At 42.5% G+C, this 19251-nt stretch overlaps 1 protein-coding gene across 1 annotated transcript in view; it reads right to left on the reverse strand.

Moving 5' to 3' along the window:
• The window catches only part of snd1 (staphylococcal nuclease and tudor domain containing 1), a 156228-nt gene that overhangs the window by 35291 nt on the left and 101686 nt on the right, over positions 1-19251 (reverse strand). The window contains exon 9 of the mRNA XM_010773155.1: positions 2996-3137. Coding sequence (XP_010771457.1) covers positions 2996-3137 — 142 coding nt within the window. The remainder of the gene's footprint in view (positions 1-2995; positions 3138-19251) is intronic.

Below are 19251 nucleotides of genomic sequence, written 5' to 3' on the forward strand. Positions count from 1 at the left end.
CTGCTCCTTATTGTCAGAATTATCTTGCTACCTGGAACATTTCACGGCTCTTTCTTCTCATCTCACTGCTGTGACACTTTCATTTTCCTACTTCGAATCAATAAAGTTCATCTTATCTTATTGAAGATACGGTTGGAAACAAATGGAAGCTTAACGCCACACAGAAAAAGGTCTTTCTCTGCCAGTCCCAGCTGCATCTTTAATCATTTCTGCTTCTATAAATACAGCTACCTTTCATGATTGGTTTTTACACCCACAATAAAATCTGTGATTATTGAAGTTAAGTAAATGGTCTTGCATTGACCATAAGTGGCACCGCCGTTTTATTTTCTCCATTTTTTATTCAGTGAGGCTCATCCCCGGCTTCCAAACTGAACATCAGGCGAGACCGGGGGAGAGACAGTTAGCTGGCACTCTATGTCACAAGTGTGCTATACCTCAAGGATGGTCAAGGAGTACTCAATGAAAGTGTTTGCTCCATCTGGCAAATGGAGTGCCGGTAGCAGTGCCAAAAAACACTCGGAAATTTGACTCTGAGCCGGTGAATTTGTAACTGCAGAGCAGAAAATGGGTAGGTTTTGTAAACAATCAAGAGAAGTATTTGAATTCAGAGTGTCACAGAGGGCATTAAGTGCTATTGTATTATGATAAAACGCAGGGATGTTTACAGTATTGCATGCATTACTAGCTGTCTGTCATTTTAGTGAAGTGTCAGCTTTTATTAGTGTTCTGCATCAAGTCAGTGACAGGCCTCATTGCTTTAATGCTCTGGCCAAAGTGCAGGAAACCCATGGGATGAGGTCATAACATACAGAAGTGAACTTTGGCACAAATGATCCTGCTTTTTCGTTTATGCAAAGTGTTGTTGCCATCAGTCACAATCACAAGCATATTTATGAAACTCAGACTCTGCTTGGAAGCTTATCTGAGTTTATATATACACATTCCTTCACTTGAGAAATTGAGGGAAAGCGAAGAGAGAGGGGGGGGAGTGGAACATGTAATGATATTGCAAAGCACTCAGCTTGTATGATTTTACAGGCCCTAACACTTTGATGTGCTCTTCAAGGGGTTGGTATGACTTAATGTAGCTTTGAGGGAGCGTCAGCGAAAATGAAAGAGACCAAGGGAGAAAAGGAGATGGAGGAAGGCGGGGAGGGGCAAACAGTGTGATGTAGAGAGATGAGGAGAGGGAGGAAAGGGTGAGGACTGGTCAGGTTTTGCCTCCCTGCTGAGAATAACACTTTTTTTTTTTTTAAACTAGCACGTAAGCTTCTTGGTGGAGGAACACGGGGCAATTAAAGGGAGAAAATAAATAAACAAAAAGGCTGCAGCATTGCTGGATCATCTAAAAACACACCTTTATATGAGAAATATTAAACATCTCACAGCTCTCCTGTCAAAACACACTGAGAGCAGCAATATAAAAAATGCAGTTTGTGTACATTTTGTTAAATGCAACACTTCGGTTGCTTCCCTTACAGACCCTAAAGAATATATGGGATATAAGCTTTGAATCTATAAAAACATGTTGACTTGCTCTTTCATGTGAAGCTCAAGTACTTACAAGCCCCCAAACTCCAACTCCATTAGATTATAAATTCCACAATGCATCTTGCCTTTACATTTTCCCAGCTGACAGTGAGTGATGCTGAAGGCCTCAGGTCTACATGTGCTGTACATTTCAGCCTCCTGCCAGTTACACGTGATTCTGATCAGGGATAAAACGTCACACATAACCTCAGTATCTCGTCTGACCTGCAGGGGAAGGAAGCTGAAGTAGCCAGAGGGAATGTAAAGGCTTCAGATCAAGGCGGGGAGATGAGTAACAGATTGTTTTTGCACTCTTATTAACCCCAGGAGGAAAAGAGGTAGAGGGGCTTTCAAAGGAACAATTGAGGCGGCCAAATGCTTTCCACACTCATTTGTGATTGGATTATTATGGTGTGAGTGATGCTTGGGCTCAGATTGGCGTAAATGAAGGCAAATTAATTAATTATGGCAGTGAGGCAAATTAAGAGGTGGCCAAAGTCGATGTCATGGCCTCCGAAAGGCAGTGGGGCCAGATGTGCGGGGCGGCTGAGAGAGGAAGACTTCAGCATCCTGTGCCCCCCCACACACAGGCTGGCACACGATGAAGGGGCAGTGATTGGCATGGAGGCTTCACAACTGTTCCAGCTAGTTTGTGAGTGCAGGTTTTGGTGTAATTGTTACACTGATTAGGTCACAAAATCAAATGCAACAAACGCAGGTTGGTTCAAATTCTAATGATTCAGTAGATGACGCTTGCCAAGTTTCTATACAAAATAATTCTACTTCCACATGATGTGGACCTGAAAGTATAGACTTTCAGGTCTTTGATAGTATACTACCTAAAAAGATGGACCGTTACCCAGAACAAAACAGAATGTGGGACGCATTAAGGACACACACACACACACACACACACACACACACACACACACACACACACACACACACACACACACACACACACACACACACACACACACAGCTTGTCAGAGGGAGCAGCCATGCAGGAATACTAGGGATTGTTAGTTTTCCCATCTCCAAACTGTTCTCTCCTTTCCTCCCCCTGTCACTTCTGACAGGAAGGGATGGTGTGATGTATTCCTGTCATTCAGTAGTAATAATAAGGAGGACGTCCTTTGATTTGTCTTCGCTAGTGGGAGGGGGGGCTGCGGGGGGTGAGGGGGAATGTCAGAGTGGTAGAGATAATTGTCATTCATAAAGTCAGTGTGCTGTTTAAAAGGGAGTCCTTGTTTGGACCTGAGAAATGTTGGTATTTGGTGAAGAGGATGATGAAATAGTCACTGAGTCCTACAAAATGTTTCAACAGCAATGAAAATATGTACTAATTGACTTATAAATAGCGGTGTTTTGGAGTTGATTTTGTACATTAAAGAAATATATATATTATTTAAGTCTATTACTCACACATTTTTCAAGCACACAAAACACAATGCTGACATACCTGTCTCTACGTCCTGGGTGTAGAAGTGCAGGGTGTCGCAGATTTCCGTGACAAATACTGGTCTGTAGTTGGCCACTCGTTCTTTTTCTTCTGTTACATACACAACCTCCTCCACTGGTTTCTCCTCATAATTGGCCCAGATCTGGAGAACACACACACAAGGAACACAGAGTGGTCAGTGAAGGCATACATACCAGACTTCTGCTTAAGCAGTTTGGAGTACTCTTTATATCATTTGAGAAAGAGATAATAGATTGAGAATTTGAGTCAAACTAACAATGGTTTAATGTTACATTTGTCCAGTTACTTAATATTTTTGAAATATTTTTTGAGTGAGGCAGAGAAATGCATACATTTTCACTGTAATTGGGTCAAATATTTGTGAAAGAATCATTATAATGAAAGAGATAGATATATAGGAATTACTTATTTTCAAATCAACATGTATTACTCATTGTGTTGGGCCAAACCCTAACCCACGATGCTACCAGTATATAGTACAATGTATCATTTCTACCCAGCTTTCTGAGCCACGGTTATGCAAAAAATATGTTTCAATTCAAAGCACATCATTGTGGAGCTCCTTTTGTCTAGATGGTAAGGGTAATCATAGAAGTGGTAATAGACCAATCGACTGATTCAACATGCCTCGCCGATGATTTGAAAGTAACCATGGTTTTCATAAACGAGTCTGAAAATGATTAGAAACTGGATAATCCTCACGGTAAAAGTTGCCAAATGAGTTTCAGTTTTCAAGACATGATTAGTGATTACTCAAGAGAATAGTCTGTAGTTTCGGGTAAAATACATAAAAACAATTCTTACTTAACCCTAACCCTAACCCTAACTTAGAGTTAATGTTTAAAATTAAATTGTAAGAAACAAGGTTTTGCTCATAATGGAGACTATATTTCTGTTAACAAGTGACAAACAAAACAATCTTGAAGATAGAAAATATAACAGAACATTTGTCTCAATGATTCCCAATAATACAAGGTGGGTGGATATGGGTGTTTGTGTTGTTTGGCCAAACAGGACGCGTGTGATACTTTGGACAACCAATTCCGTGTGTTAAGTTTTAGACCTCGGCAATTGTGTAATGTGAGGATATTTTGGCTAGGGTTAAACGTTATTGTTAGAATCAGGTAACGATGCAGGTTGAGGTCAGACATGTGCTGTAGAGTTGTTGATGATATAACAGGTTAGGGAAATAATGCAGGCAATGAGGTTCCTCACACACATAGCAATGTGTGTATGTGTGTGTAAGCAGGCTGAATCCTTTCTATTCTGCATCAAGGTTACTTCTCTTTCAGCTCCCCAGGAGAAACAGAGGGCAAGAGGCTCATTAGGGAGAAGTGCTTTGCCTTGGGCCACATATCAAACTGCATGGATGTGTGTGTGTGTGTGTGTGTGTGTGTGTGTGTGTGTGTGTGTGTGTGTGTGTGTGTGTGTGTGTGTGTGTGTGTGTGTGTGTGTTTACAGAGAGCAAGGGATGCGGCAGAAAGAGTAGGTGGTTGTCAAGACTGTATATAAGGTGTTTGTATACAGCTTCAAGTACAGTAAATGTATTAAAGCACGTGTCCCGACACAGGATGGTCAGGATGAAAGCGATCCAATCAACTCCCTGCAGATGAAACGAAGGGGTAGGGGTCGGGGAGTGAGGGCGGTGTACGGGGGGAGACGGGGAGTGAAGAGGGGCGGGGAACTCAAAAGTCAAAAAGTGCAACCGAGCTTCACAGTGCTCCAACGGCTCAGCGTGTTTTCTCTTGTGATTTCTGCAGGCTATTTGGGACGTGTTTACTTTCAAAGGTTAGAGAAAGAGAGGGTGGAAACAGGCAGGCAGGTTTTTTTTTTATTTTAATAAGGCAGTGATATTACCCAATTAGGTTCTGGGTAATTATTTAACGGCATGATATCATAGAGCTAATTAGATTAGCTAGTTTTAATGTTGTCATTTTTTCACTCTTGCCTTAGCTCATCTGCATAGCTATGCTAGTGTAAAGGCTTAGTTAATCACACCCGAGGCTGCTAATATTCTGGCTCTTCAGCATGCTATGATTATCCTTTTACCTCATTGATGTGGTGATGAGTCTTACAGGAGGGAACTGCGTGTGTCTGTGCTCGCAAAATAAATTGGTGAATGAGAAGGGGAAATAAAATAAGATTAATAATCATAAAAGAAATGCGTGCAACTGTTACCATGAAACAAGTGGCTGCTGCCCCGACAACCCCCCCCAACAAAAGACAGGGTCACATTAACCAATTACCCATTCAATTATTCATCGCACAAATGCTGTAAAAAAAAAAAGAAGAAAAAATGGAAGGAGGTCTAGAAGGACCGAAACAAACAGGTGGAAATTCCGGGGATTGAGGGCGAGCAAGGTTAATGAAGAGCGAAAACGCAGCCACGCTTCGTAAATCCCGAGATCAACCAGGATTTTTTGTCTGTATGGCATTAGACCTGCATGTGCATTATTAGCACCATTACATACAGCCGTGTGCACACATTATATGCACAGACACAAATGCTGGACTATAATCACGCTTCCCACTCTGCAATGGAGCTGACATGGCTTTTAATCAAACGTGCGGCACTAATTATGGAAGACAAAGATTAGAGTGTCACGTTTTATTAGACAGGTGGCCATCACTGAGGCACCTTGAGGGTGGTAGCAAGTGGGTGGGCTTAGGGTGGGATTCCATAACAAGCACAGCCACAGGGCTTCCTGTTGACCTCTGACTCTGTGTTGAGTGTGAATGTCACAGTGACAGGTACAAATAAAACGATGGAAAACACATTTGCCTCCCTGTTGGAAAGATCTCTATGGAGCACTAGACTGCTAAATTGACATTTAGAGTTGCACAACTGCATACAACATGAATGATAGGACCAACAGAGGCAGACAGAATCAACAATATGAAGAGGCAGGCGATCCCTTGCCCCCGAATCTGGAATGTTTTATGGTTGGAGTCTTTTTATTGTTTTCTATTTTCAGCTCTGACTCTGCAGATGGGCAGTTCAACGTGCTGTGTATGTGTTCTCTGTTGCAACCAACAAAGGATCTATTGTTGTTTGAGTTGCCAAACAGTGCACTGCTAGATACTTGAGGGTTTCCAGTGAAAATGTAATCCTGCTGCTCCATCTACTCCCTTTGTAGCTTCACGTGTGAATTAGGGTTAACGCTTTGTCTACATGGTAGGCTTAACATGAGCAGCACGCTAACAGAGCCGAGGCTTAAGGCCTCTTTCTGGTTTGGGTAGTGTTTACATGCAAGTGAAACCAGAGAAAGGATTGATAATATTGACAAAATTGATACTTTTCGTGCTTCTATTCTATCATGCTTATAACAGAAGCATAAAAAACAGGGCTCTAGTATAGTCACGCTATGAGAAGCAAACACAGAAGTTGTCTACACTGGAGCTGAAAATGTTACCATGAAATGTATAAGAACACAAGCCGTGGTCACCCTAACGGCCCGTCCACACTACAGCTTAAAAAAAAGCTTGCCGGCGGGCGTGTCTGAAGCTCGACCAACAACCAATCACATGAATCTCCCGCCCCTGATACACAAGCAGCGGTTTGATTGGCTAGAGCTTGTACTGGCATATGATTTGATTGGCTGACGCTTCCACCGAAAGCTTCAGAAGCTTCAAAAGTTGAACATTGCTCAACTTTTGCAGCCTGAAACGCCAGGAAAGCTCCGCTCTGCTACCCACAATTCAGTTCGGCGAAAAGCAAGGCAACGTGACGTCACCCCCTTCAAAGTGAATGGGCAGACGCGTTGGAAACCGTTTTTGAAGCTGTCGAAGCTGTAGTGTGGACGGGGCGGTACGTCCTCAGCTCGGCCGTTTCAAAAAAGTCTTCCACGCTTCTGCCCATTCACTTTGAATGGGGTGACGTCACGTTGCCTCGCTTTTCGCCGAACTGAATTGTGGGTAGCAGAGCGGAGCTTTCCTGGCGTTTCAGGCTGCAAAAGTTGAGCAATGTTCAACTTTTGAAACTTCTGAAGCTTTCGGTGGAAGCGTCAGCCAATCAAATCATATGCCAGTACAAGCTACAGCCAATCAAACCGCTGCTTGTGTGTCAGGGGCGGAAGATTCATGTGATTGGTTGTTGGTCGAGCTTCAGACACGCCCGCCGGCAAGCTTTTTCCAAAGCCGCTGTGTGGACGTACCGTAAGTCACATGGGTCCAACACTCAGAAATAAATACATATTGAAAGTAGTTTACAATAGCACAAGCTATCCCTCACACATAAGGAGAATTTGTCACAGTAAAAATACACTTGGAAGATCATCTATTGGTTATTTGTTTCACACCGTTTTGCTTCAGGAACACTATAAAGCTTCATCTCTTTTTGAAGTAGAGAAAATACACGGATACACGCACGGACGCCCGCGTGCACACACACACGTGCTGTGCCCAGGGCTGATGACCTTCCGTGAGCAGCCAACCATCCTGTTTGTTCCACTTGAATGCAGGTATGTGACTGCTGCTCCTGCAACTGCAGCCAGACGCTAGAGTCACAAAGCTGCCAGAGACAATAAGGGAGAGAGAGAGGGGGGAGAGGGAGAGGAGAGCGATAGAAAGATGGGGAAAAGGAAAAAAGCGGCAGGCTATTAAGCTCAGGCTGAAAGGACAACAAGTCCTAATAATGGTGGTCGAGCTGAGAGTGTCCAAGCAGGCATGGTGAGGCGAAGGTCTGTTTCTATCTACATTTTACATATCGGTTTATATCCCCGCCACATTTCATGAGTCCATATAGCGCCTTTTTCTGAGAGGCGGCGTCTTTTTCAATTGATTCCAATGAGGAACAAGCGCATGCCGTTGAAGGTAGCCGACTCCAGAGAAGGTGCAGCACCCAGCGTCTTTTTTCGGAGCGCCAAGACGTTTTTGTGCGGCCGCTCAGTGTTGAAAATATTGAAACTTTTCAGAAAAGTGCTGATGACATCACTGTAGCAATTGGATGAAAAGCTTGTTTTAGGCCGTGTCTGTCAGAGACCTAGAGGCCTGTTTGTCGGAGCAGGTCGGCCGGTGGACACCGCATGTTGCTGCCGGTGAGTGTGTGACATTTATCGTCTTTCTCCTTGTTCATAGCTGTCAGAGGTGGTGAACAAAATGAATAGATGATCAAATCCATGCTAGTCTGTTTTACAACAGCGGCATGCGTTATCGATGTATCGTTGTCATAGAACAAATCTAAAAGAGCTGGGAGCGTTTTCTTGATGAAACGCTGGGGCCGCCTTCTGCCAGAAAAAGGCTCTATGTGGACACTCATCCATTTCCCTGCCTCCTTAATAGTGCAACACCTCTTACGCCCGTTTTACACAAATGAAAACTAGATGCAAACCACTAGCATCCTGAAGAAGAAATACCTGGTTATTGGGCAAATCCTTACAGCAACTCACTGGTGGCCAGATTTCATTTCTGAGCCTGGCACAGCAGATACATCTCTGATGGAAGACTAACTCTTCGCAGCTCTGCTGTGGAGAGCGAAGCTGGCCGCTGATCAACTCAGTGCTGGAATATAACTCATTTGATAAAGAGCGCAGTAGTGTAGAAAGACTGAGCAAGTGTGCTACATTCATAGAGTAGATTCACACATACAAGCACAGGTGGGTGAATACACAAACAGATGGATGACTGAACACACACTTGGTGCCAGAAGAAGGGGGTGAGGGTTGGTTTGAACACTGACTAAAGGTGGCAGAGAGTCAATTCTACTGTAGTGTGTGTCTATGGTCTGTTGATCCAAACATGGCTCCATAAAGGATCAACTATGCACTTTATTATCAGGCCAACATTTCAATAATAAAAAGACACAGGGTATGGTTTCCCCCTTCTTCTGTGAGAAAACAACCAACCCAAGTGTCATACTAAATTAAATACAACATATTTGGTTTGCAAGTTCTTTAGGAGTAAATCTCTAAAACTATGAAAAAGTTTTCTTGAGAAAGACTCCTACTCCCTCTCCTATGAAATGAAGAACACGTTACACCCTTTTTTTGATTAATCTGACACTCAGAAGAGAGCGCTCCTTGAAAAGAACATTATTAGCACTTCTCTTAACACAGTCCGTCTTCACAGTTGCTCATTAACCCGTCTTCACTACACTAATGCACTCTATAAGAAGCGCTCGACAGCTGCAGTATGCACATGTCGCTGCCCACTGATTCAAACACACCTCGGTGGAGAAGGTATCCGAGCCCTCGCAGCCCATGGTAAAGCTATGTATCTCTGAAACAATGCAGCTGTCTCAAAGTAACTCAAGTGTGTTGTAATCTGAGTGAGATATTATAGAGTGGCCTGTCTTCTTGCATAGCTCCATTGTTCATTTATTACCGAATAACACTTGGAGAACAATTGAAATCAATAGGAGCATGTTAGTCATAAGAGCGCACTCTGTAAATCAATTTAGCCCCCATTATATCCCTGATGAATCCCCTTTGGAGAGAATGGGTAATTAATTCAATCGAGGGCACGTTTCTCCTCTTTCGGTACTTCAGTGTTCACTTGTGGCCTTTTTTAAGAAGCCCACTTCAAAAAGCTTAAAGCTCGACGCAAGAATAGAAAGGGACCCCATTTACTTATGATCACTTTGATGCTGTGTAGATGCTGGCTGGGTGAACAACAACACAAGGTATCAAAGGTAAAAGAAGGTAAACACCAACATGTCTGCTCTAAATCATGTTCCTCTGTAGATTTTGTGGTCCAAAAAAAAGCCAAAAAAGCAGCTTTGTAATACTTCATGTATGTTCTGTTTTGGTATTCAGTGCATTCCCTCTAAATATTTGAAACACACAATATCCTGCTGAATAGAACGATCTCAAGGAAAGAAATTGATTAGCACTCGAAGTGAAAAGCGCTCAATAGAAATCAGCATTGGAGTCACGTTCCTGAGTGGGACAGGTTGGCGTGGCAGAAAGGTGAAGGACCCTGGATTTGCTGTTGCTCGATGATGTTGTCTTTATTGACAAAGCCATTAGAGGCTGAGAATGATCAACAAGACAGACAATTGCTTCAATGAGGGGCAATCTGCCATATCACAGCTGCTATGATTAAGCCATCTCCTCTTAAAGTCACTTTAACACTTGAAAGTCAATCAATTTCACATCATGCAGTTCTCAACTTATGACATTTATAATTAGTAAGTGTTTAGGGGAGCATGTGTGGCACAGACCAGGGTGTAATTCTTCGTTACATCAATAATGCATGTGTATATGCAGACTTGATAAACAGGTGGAGGGTTATTGGCTTATAATAAGGGGGGGGGGGGTTCTGGTTAAAATCACCCGTTACAAATGAGTAAATAGGCATAGTTATATTCTCCATATGGCCATTTGGAAAATAAATGGCATCATAATGCTGGAAAATAACCTTTGTCTTACAGTAGCTGATGCTAATGTTCCTTTTCCAACACTGGTTATTCAAATATGAGTCGCTGCCAACAACTGATGTGATGAAAGGTTGGTGCCAGGTAAATCCTCAGAGAAAGGTAGCACACTGCTCCAATGACTGACAGGCGGCCTACCAGGGTCCCTCACTTTGATTTATCGGCAGTTTTACAGTTCATTTGAGGTGCAGTGATCACAATGGATGTGACACAACAGACCTGTTGTCCGTATTGATCTTAATTGGACAGTGAGTTGAGTGACAGGTGTCAGGGCGGCCCCATCGCTCTTGTACAGTAAAGAGAATAGACATTAACCCAATGCAATCGCCTGGCCCTAAAAGGCCCGCCTCCAAGGTTAAATGGGGTTTTGGTACATTAACCCTGATGGTTAACCTTGTCGTGGTGGGATAAGTAAGAGGGGCGGCCGTGGAAGAGAGGAAGATCTGATTTATAGGAGGGGAGGCTTTGCTTGTATGCAAGCTTCTTGTCATTCCTTCCCTGCTGTCCACATATTCAGACATAAAGCATGGCAGTCTTGCATCATAAAGCATATAGATAGACATGGGCTAAGAAGACACAAACACATGAACGTGCACAGAGGCACTGTCGTGGCCTTGGGAAGAATTGGTCCAGGTTGAGCTACGATGATGTAGCAACATTGTTCCTGCCCCAGTGGGCTAATACAGTACGACTGCTCGTGGGCCTGCAAGGCCACACACGTGGACACGGTAACTTAAAACGTCAGCTGCACACAGGCCTTTTTGACAAGCTGTAAAAACTGTCACGTAACACCAGTATATCATGTTTGGGGAGGCAATGGTTCAACACATCAATGATTTTAAAGGTGATTGTTTCGATACAGGTTTTATCCGTATAGTTTTTGAAAAGCAAATATATAAAAACAGTAAAGCATACACACCAAACCTCATGACAAGCTTCAACAGCTATCAAGAAAATCTGTAAATCTATCCGATAATTCATTGCTTGCAAATAAAGAAGTCAAAACATGGGATATTCCGTTTCCCAGTTGGCTGCCAGTAAAGACATTATGAACTATCTGGAGGTGAAAACTAATATACCAATAAAATCCAAAATAAACTTTTCTGTAATATTTAAAAAACATATTTTGTATTTATGCTATCATTGCAGGACACATTACAGTCGATTTAGAGAAAAATAAAAGGATTTAAGACAGGCGCTTGATCTTTAAAAGCACTGAACAACACTCCTCCTCAAAGAGTGGCAAGAGCCAAGATCTAGGTTGTAGGTTAAAGCCGAGGCTACACTGACTGTGGATTTTAACTCTTGGATACACTGCCCACCACTGGAAGCCAATCAATCCTAATCTCTTTAAATAATACTATTAGAATATAGGTGTCCACTGTCCATTTTCACATCCAGAATAGACACTGAAGGAAGAGAGTGAAAGCAGGAGAGGGATGGAGGGATGAGTCTCGGATGTGGTTACTTAGCAGATAAATTATGCATTAAAACTGCACAGGTGGCGCAGGACAGGGTTTTTAGGGGAGGGAGCCGAGCAGCTGGGGAATTCATAAGAGAAACGGGAGAGCGAGCGAAGGAGAAAGGGAGAAGGGGAGAGAAAAGGATACTCCCTAGCTTCATATCACAGCCAACAGATGTTCTCACATCACAGAGGCGGCAGGCGGGCGGCGGGCCACTCAACCCCGGCTTACACGGCTAATATGTCCCCCCTTATGCCGCCACACACATACGGACACACGCGGGAGGCAGTTGAGGGCTCAGGAACGACCTAAGGCTATCACAGCGGTAACTTGTTACACTTTTTAAATTGACACAAATTGATCCACTTAGACATGTGTGTTGAGTTGGGGGAGGCAACTGGTCTGTCAGAGCCGCTGAGAAAGAACTATAAGCCAAAAGTTTATTTATTTACATAGCACATTTGAGTGCACAATCTTCACAGTAGAATAAAAAAAGCAAATAAAATATAGAGCAATAAAAAAAAATGAAGACTTGCTAAGAAAATAATAATTACTAACTTGCAACTGACAGAGATTGGTGGCATTTGTGCATAAACTAAAGGAGGGCATGGCGTAACCATGGAAACAGGACATGTGGGTGCATGTGTAATCACGTGCACACAAACCTACACCTGTGCCTCCGTCTTGATTGGCGCTACCCTACTTAGCCGAAGACACACGCACACGCACACGCACGCACACGCACACGCACCTTTTTTTCTTTGGCCATATTTAACCAGAGCAGTGACTGTGTCTATCCGTGGCCATTAAAAGATGATCAAGCCGAGCAAGATGTCGTCAGAGCATAACAAAAGCAGCGCTGGGGAATAAGCACGCTATTAAAGCCGGCCAGCTGCAAGTGTGAGGGCACATGATGCAGACACTCAATCTGCAAATGGCGCAGATAAAGGCGGGAAAAAAAAGAGACTGGAAGGGGGTACAAAATAATTAGGCTTTAGCCAAGACACTTTGTCTGATTGTGTATCGTGATGACCTTGATCAAAAGTGAGGAGGCATAGAGGTTTGTACAGAGGGACACAAGTTTTTCTTGCTTTGATTGTTATGTTCGCATGTTGTACACCAATTTTGCATTCCTAGACCACTTTCCTATATTCTTTGCCTTTGTCCTATTCCTTTCACAGCCATTTTCATGACCTTGAAGCCAAGTGGTTGAAGTTCCCTCTTTTCTATAAACGTTCAGCTGGTTTAACAATCTATGGGACAAAAGAATATAAGAATACACAGATTTTTGTACAGAACACAATGTCCCTTTGTCCTTCCTCTGTGAGATATGTTTATAAACTCAAGCTGATTAATATTGATTATTGTGTCCATCACTGGTAATAATGGAAGAGCTCAGAGTAACTAAGACAGGAGAAGAAAAGGGAAAGAATAGAGCAAGAATAAAGTGAGGTGATTAAAAACCAGGACTACCTCAATGTTAAAATGTGTAAGTATTCTATTAAAAGGCAATTAATCAACTTTTTAATTAACAGGCTAGTTTGTACTGGGTTGCCACACTGTTGCCATGACGACTGGTTTTCTAGGGTAGCGTTATCTCTTCTCTTCTCCCCCATTTCTCTGTGGAGGACTCCTGATCATTTTTCTCTCTGATCATACCTAACCCCTCGATTGTTCTTCCGCTCCATATGCGCTCTCCATTTAAGGAGAGGGGAAATAATAGAGGTATGAAAAGGGAGGGAGCTAGGGAGGCAGGGTTGGTGGGGATTAAGGGAATGGGAAGAGATGCAGGATAGCAGAGAGTGACAGAGAGGTTAATATGGATCTGGCTTTGGCGAGGAGCAGCGATGGAAAGAGAAAAGAAGAGGGAAGAAAGGGAAATAGAAAGGGGGAGGGGGAGGAAAGATATGGTAATATTATCACATCAGAGGTAATGCTCCTTGAATCACATCTCACAGGTTGCTGAGCGACTCAAAAGGCCTAGTGATGCTCTTCCAGTTTGAGAAACAACTGAAGTAATCAGCATCTCTTTAGGGTGGACTTCAGTCGGAACCGTCACATGTGTGTCAGAGAAGTTAGAACAAATCCTAACTATTATGTTGACAAAAGCAGAAATCAACAGAGCTTCAACAGCCCCACGATTCAGATGACCGGGCACTTAAGGCATTTCAGGTTATGCTAGTTTGCCAAATCAACCCATCTAGCCCTGAGATGTGAAACTGGTCAGACGGATTTAGTATTTGATTCTTTTGTTTTACTGATGAATGTAGGGAAATGACCAAATGGACTTTAGAACGCTGCAGTAGCTAGTGTTGATTAGGTAAACAAAAACATGTTTGACAAATATGTTTTTTGACAACAATATCAAATCTTAAATGTTGGACTTATGACAAAATAATTAGTTATGGCTAGACTAGATTGACTGAAATGTTCAATAACATGACTACAAAAGTATATTTGACATAGGATTAAAAGTAAATAAAAATAAAAATAAATCACTTTGACTAGCAATGACTTGCAATAAATGATGATCTTCATGTAATTATCCGTTTTGAATAACACTGGACATAAACATTTTGAGTAGTTGTCAACTTAGACAAGAGTAAGACTATGACGGATACAAATTACTAAAATATATAATATAATAAGCATTTGATCTAAATTAGCCTAAATGAACATTGGCAGTAAAATCATAAATGGATACAAAGGCAAAGCTCCAAGGCATATTACATCTGGTAATGTAAAACTAATTTGGAAATGATTTGATTCTTATTTGCAAAGTTTTAAGTATTTTCCATTTCCTGTCAGGATAAAAGGAATTATTCTTTTTTTATTTATTCATTAAATCAACTGTTTCCACCGTTGTACAGCCAAATGCTCTGACCCAAGTAACATATTGTAACCATGCTAAACGTTTTGCCGAGACCCATACTGACACATAGAGGAAGTAGCAGAAATGAGCAGGGAAGGGAAAGCAGTGTGGGAAATGTGGGGATAAAAGACAGAAACAAACATAGAAAAAGAGGCTGAGAGAGACTGGTACAACAGGGGGAATCAGAAGTGCAGTGATGACGAGAGCCTGTTTATGTAACCGTCTCTCCCCGAGGCATGAGAGAGGAAGAGAGCGACTCTGTAAAATGCACAAAAACACACTCGCAAAACTAACAGGAGTGGTCCCGTTCTCTATGTGGAGTGTTTTCTGCAGGCAAGCCAATCAGGAGACAGAGCAAAGTGGATTGACCTAAATTACAAGGGGAACGGTTAAGAATTCATCAACAATTCTCTCAAAGCAGACTTTGTTGGTGACAAAGAGGCAACAGAGGAGGACAGGCACAGAGTTATCCCTTGTCCGCCCTGTTAATAAACCCTTCCACCCTCTTCCTCTGACTGATGAGATGGATTAGGCCAGACACACCTCTAATGGTCAGTCAAAAACCAACGATCAACATGGAGAATGCTGAACAAATCTCATCAACTATTTGTTTAAATAATAAAATTGTGGGTTGGATCTGAGAAAAATATAATGTATTTATTTGAAATGATGCTAATAGGTGTAAGCACGTATTAAAATATTTAACTGTGTCAATGTGCATTACAATCTACACAATTATCCATTTCAAGCTGTCCACCTGAATACAAAGTTTTCCTCACCCCCAATCCAGTCCATTAATCCTCTGAACAGTGGCAATCGTTTCAATCCTTCCTGCTTCCTTTTATTCCTTTTTTCCCCGCACGTAACCACGCTCCAAGGTTGACAGCCCATAAAAAAAGGACCCATCTATTTTCTATTAACGGCTAGTGTTTTTCTAAGGTTCTACAAACAAGTTGAACGCCTTCTCACAAGCCAAGCCATGGCAATCTGCAGTGCTCTGGAATGTTGTGACTTAACTAGGGTCACCAGAACATATTTTATTTTGTTGGACAGTGTGACGATCCCTGAGAGGCCACTAAACACACTGAAATAGCAGTCGGACAAATAAACTTCGGCTGACAGGTATGGCCCTCTGCAGTTGGCAGAATTGTGGCTTATATCATCCCTTTGCTGGTAGTGTGAGTGTGACTCATAAGCAATACAGAAATCCGCTCAAATAAGAATGTAAGGCACCATACAGTGCAAGCCTTTGTTACCCGGTGATTCCATCAAACCATCCAATAAAAAACAAATGAGCAGGAGAATTTGCGTTTTGGTGCTTTTGTTGGAAATTAAATGTCCTAAGAGCTGCCTTTAAAGAGACCAGAGGAGAGTCGAAGGGGGAAAAAAGCATCAATGAATCAATGCATTTAAAATTCTCCTTACAAAGAGAAAGCATTAGAGAGCATGTGAGGTAAGGGGAGAATAATAAAGAGGACAGCTAATTCAGAGCTTAGATTGGGAAAAGAGGAAGGTAATAGGGGAGACAGAGAGAGAAAGAGGTTGATTCAAGATGATGGAGAAAGAGAAAGGTTTAGGAGCAAGAGCAAATGAAAGAGGAAGGGACAGCGGACGAGTTGAAGAGGGGGGAAGAAGGAAAGCCAGTGAGGAGGAGCTGTGATGAGGCGAACAGAGAGAAGAAATAAATGCATTTAGGAGTAGAAGTGGCTGCTCAACCAAGAGCGGTCTGCCAGTGTGTGGAGGACTGGAGTCTGTGCGCAGGTAATAAAGAGAGGTGATGAGGCGTTAGCAACCACACTGGCTCTAAGCTTCTTCTCCACATCCTGGCTAACAGCAGAGCGGACTGATCTTCTTTAACCTAGATCAGGGGGGTACGATCTGCGGCCCGGGGCCAACTGCGGCATGTGGTACATTTTGAATTGGCCCGCAGCAAATTCTAAAAGTATTATGGAAGATGGCCCACACATGAGACGTGTGCTCGTCTTATATTGTACTTCTTGGATACATATGTAAACATATATTACACAGTATTCATGTGTTAATAAGAACCACTTTTCAAAACAATTCAAGTTGAAAACATTGTCCAATAAATCTTAGCTGATAAAATTAATTATTTGCATTATACAAGTTTGGCATAAACCCTTCCTTTGTACCCTTATTATAAGCAAAGTGACAACCCCTTTTTGGAACAAGAGAAATGAAACCCAATGGAGAGCTGTGACGCAGACTGTTTGTGGAGATATGTTTGGACACCCCTGACCTAGATGAAGCTGTGTGTTTATGGAGTAACTGCGACATGAATCATAATTCACATAAAGAGAGGTCGCATGTCATAGCCCTTTTAGGTGACAGCAGGCCAATGGGGCAGTGTCAACCAGGGCTCATCTCCTTGCCTTGAAAGTAATAAAACCAAAACTCATTAAACAAGGCAAGGTTTGAACACTCCAACCGGCAGAGAGCGCATTTAAATGGTGCCCTCCAGAAACAAATATTTAGCATTTCATTAGACAGCAGAGGGAAGCATGGAGGGAAAAAGCGAGCGAGGGGTATTTCACTGCCGACCCGCACTAAACAAGAGTTAAGTGTGGCTCCGAGCATGGGCCCTAAAAAATGTCAAAGTGTGCCTAAATGACTAAAGTTGCGTGTGTCTTATTTTTAGTGCAAATGCCGAAAGACCACGCTGTTTTACTCTCTTCCCCTGATTACACAAGGACGATTAGAGAGGACACCTGAAGCAGGGCGGAAATGTGTGGACTGATGTTTTCACAGCATCTGCCTGATGACTCCAAAAATAAATAAATGTCAGTTATCTGTGGGGGGAAATGTCATTGAGGCTTCTAAGCGTAATGGATGTTCACATGAATGGCGAGGCCAATATATCATAGCAGGGTTGTCTGTGTGAACCGCTGCAAGGGTACAGACAGAGGTGGGAAAAGTACACGGTGGAAATATAGGAACAGGAATGTAGGAATACTCTGTTACAAGTAAAAGTCCATCAAAATCTAAATGTTACTCAAGTAAAAGTATAAAAGTCAACATTTACTTAAAGTAACACTCCTTATGCAGATTTGCCCATTTCAGAATAATATATATGTTTATTAGTTTGAATTATAATTATTGCTGTACTCATGTTTATCAAGCTGGTAAAGTAGCAAACATTAATTGAGTAAATCTACTTAGTTACTTTACACGAGTGGTTAAACATACTATCACCAATACAAGTTCATGTATGTAAAAAAATATATTCCAAGCTTAATTACAAAAAACAAGCTTTAAAAAAAAAGGTATTCTGAAGTGGATATGTTAAGGATAAGTAATTTCAGATAAATATGTATATCATTTAAGTAAACACGCAATAAAATTGATGAATTCAAGACATTTGCCCAGAGTAATAACCTTTGCGGAGACTGACTAATCAAAGCGCTGCAGTCTGAGTTCAGATATGCCTGTGTCAAATATTCAAGGCTGGCTGCGTGTATTCCATGCACTCATTCTAGTGGAGGTAGGAGGCAGTCAGCCACAACCAGTCCTCAGCAAACCGAGTGGAAAAGTGTCTCCTTACAGTGTCCCAGGAGGGATGAGCCAAAAAAGAAAGAATGAATAATCCGCCAGCCCAAATCCAGTCAGTGCATGTCCTTCACACTCGCATTCAGCAGCAGAGACAGGGGAGGAATCGGGGCAGAGGAGAGATGGAGTAAAAAAGGGAAGTCCCAAGATATAAGATGCAGGGGGGACGGAGAAAGGTGTGTGGGCACACCTGGGGGTTTGTGTTTTGTGTTGGCGGGGCTACGTGTTAATCAGCCATAATGCAACACACTATGTCGTATCACATTATGCTCTCTGCCTGCATTTCACCATCTTTTCAGACATCTTTCTCCTCCTGTGGCCTCAGCCCGTTCATCCAGAGAGCCGGGTGAATGGGGGGGGTGTCGTGCAGTTAGGTGGGGGTGGGGCTAAGGGGAGAGACTGACTGAGTTTTTCTGCACTGATGAACCAGAGGCAGCCTCAAACCTGCCCCTGAGGACCTCTGCAAAGAGCCCGCAAGAATCCATGTGCATGACTGGAGATTGGGAGGCACAAGGCCAAGGACATACAGCCAAATGCATAGAAACACAAGATCATATGCATACTAATGCAAGTTAAAAGAACTACACCAACAACACTATACAAAAAACAGAACAATGGACAAGGCAGCAGTGTGCACAACATAGACAGAATGTTCCAAAAGGCCTACTTCCTGTTTATGTGCTTCATCAAGTAGAATATCTCATCCGAGAGTGTGTGTGTGTTCCTCAGGATTGTCCTGATGTCCTTGAGGCTGGATGCATTTTTCAGATGACATTTTCTCAAAGTCAGCGTGTAATCCTGGAACTCATGCAAATGTATAATTTAGCGTGCAGAAGGTGAGACTGCTGAGACGGACTCGCTTCATTGGGTGTGTGTCTTAGACTTTTTAAGTTGTTGGATCATCATAGCGTATTTTCAATGCGTCAGTTTGCAGGTAACTTCCGTGTGCACGAATGCACCG

The sequence above is a fragment of the Notothenia coriiceps genome, unplaced genomic scaffold (genome assembly GCF_000735185.1).
Source record: "Notothenia coriiceps isolate Sejong01 unplaced genomic scaffold, NC01 NC01_scaffold00012138, whole genome shotgun sequence".
NCBI classification, from domain to species: Eukaryota; Metazoa; Chordata; class Actinopteri; order Perciformes; family Nototheniidae; genus Notothenia; species Notothenia coriiceps.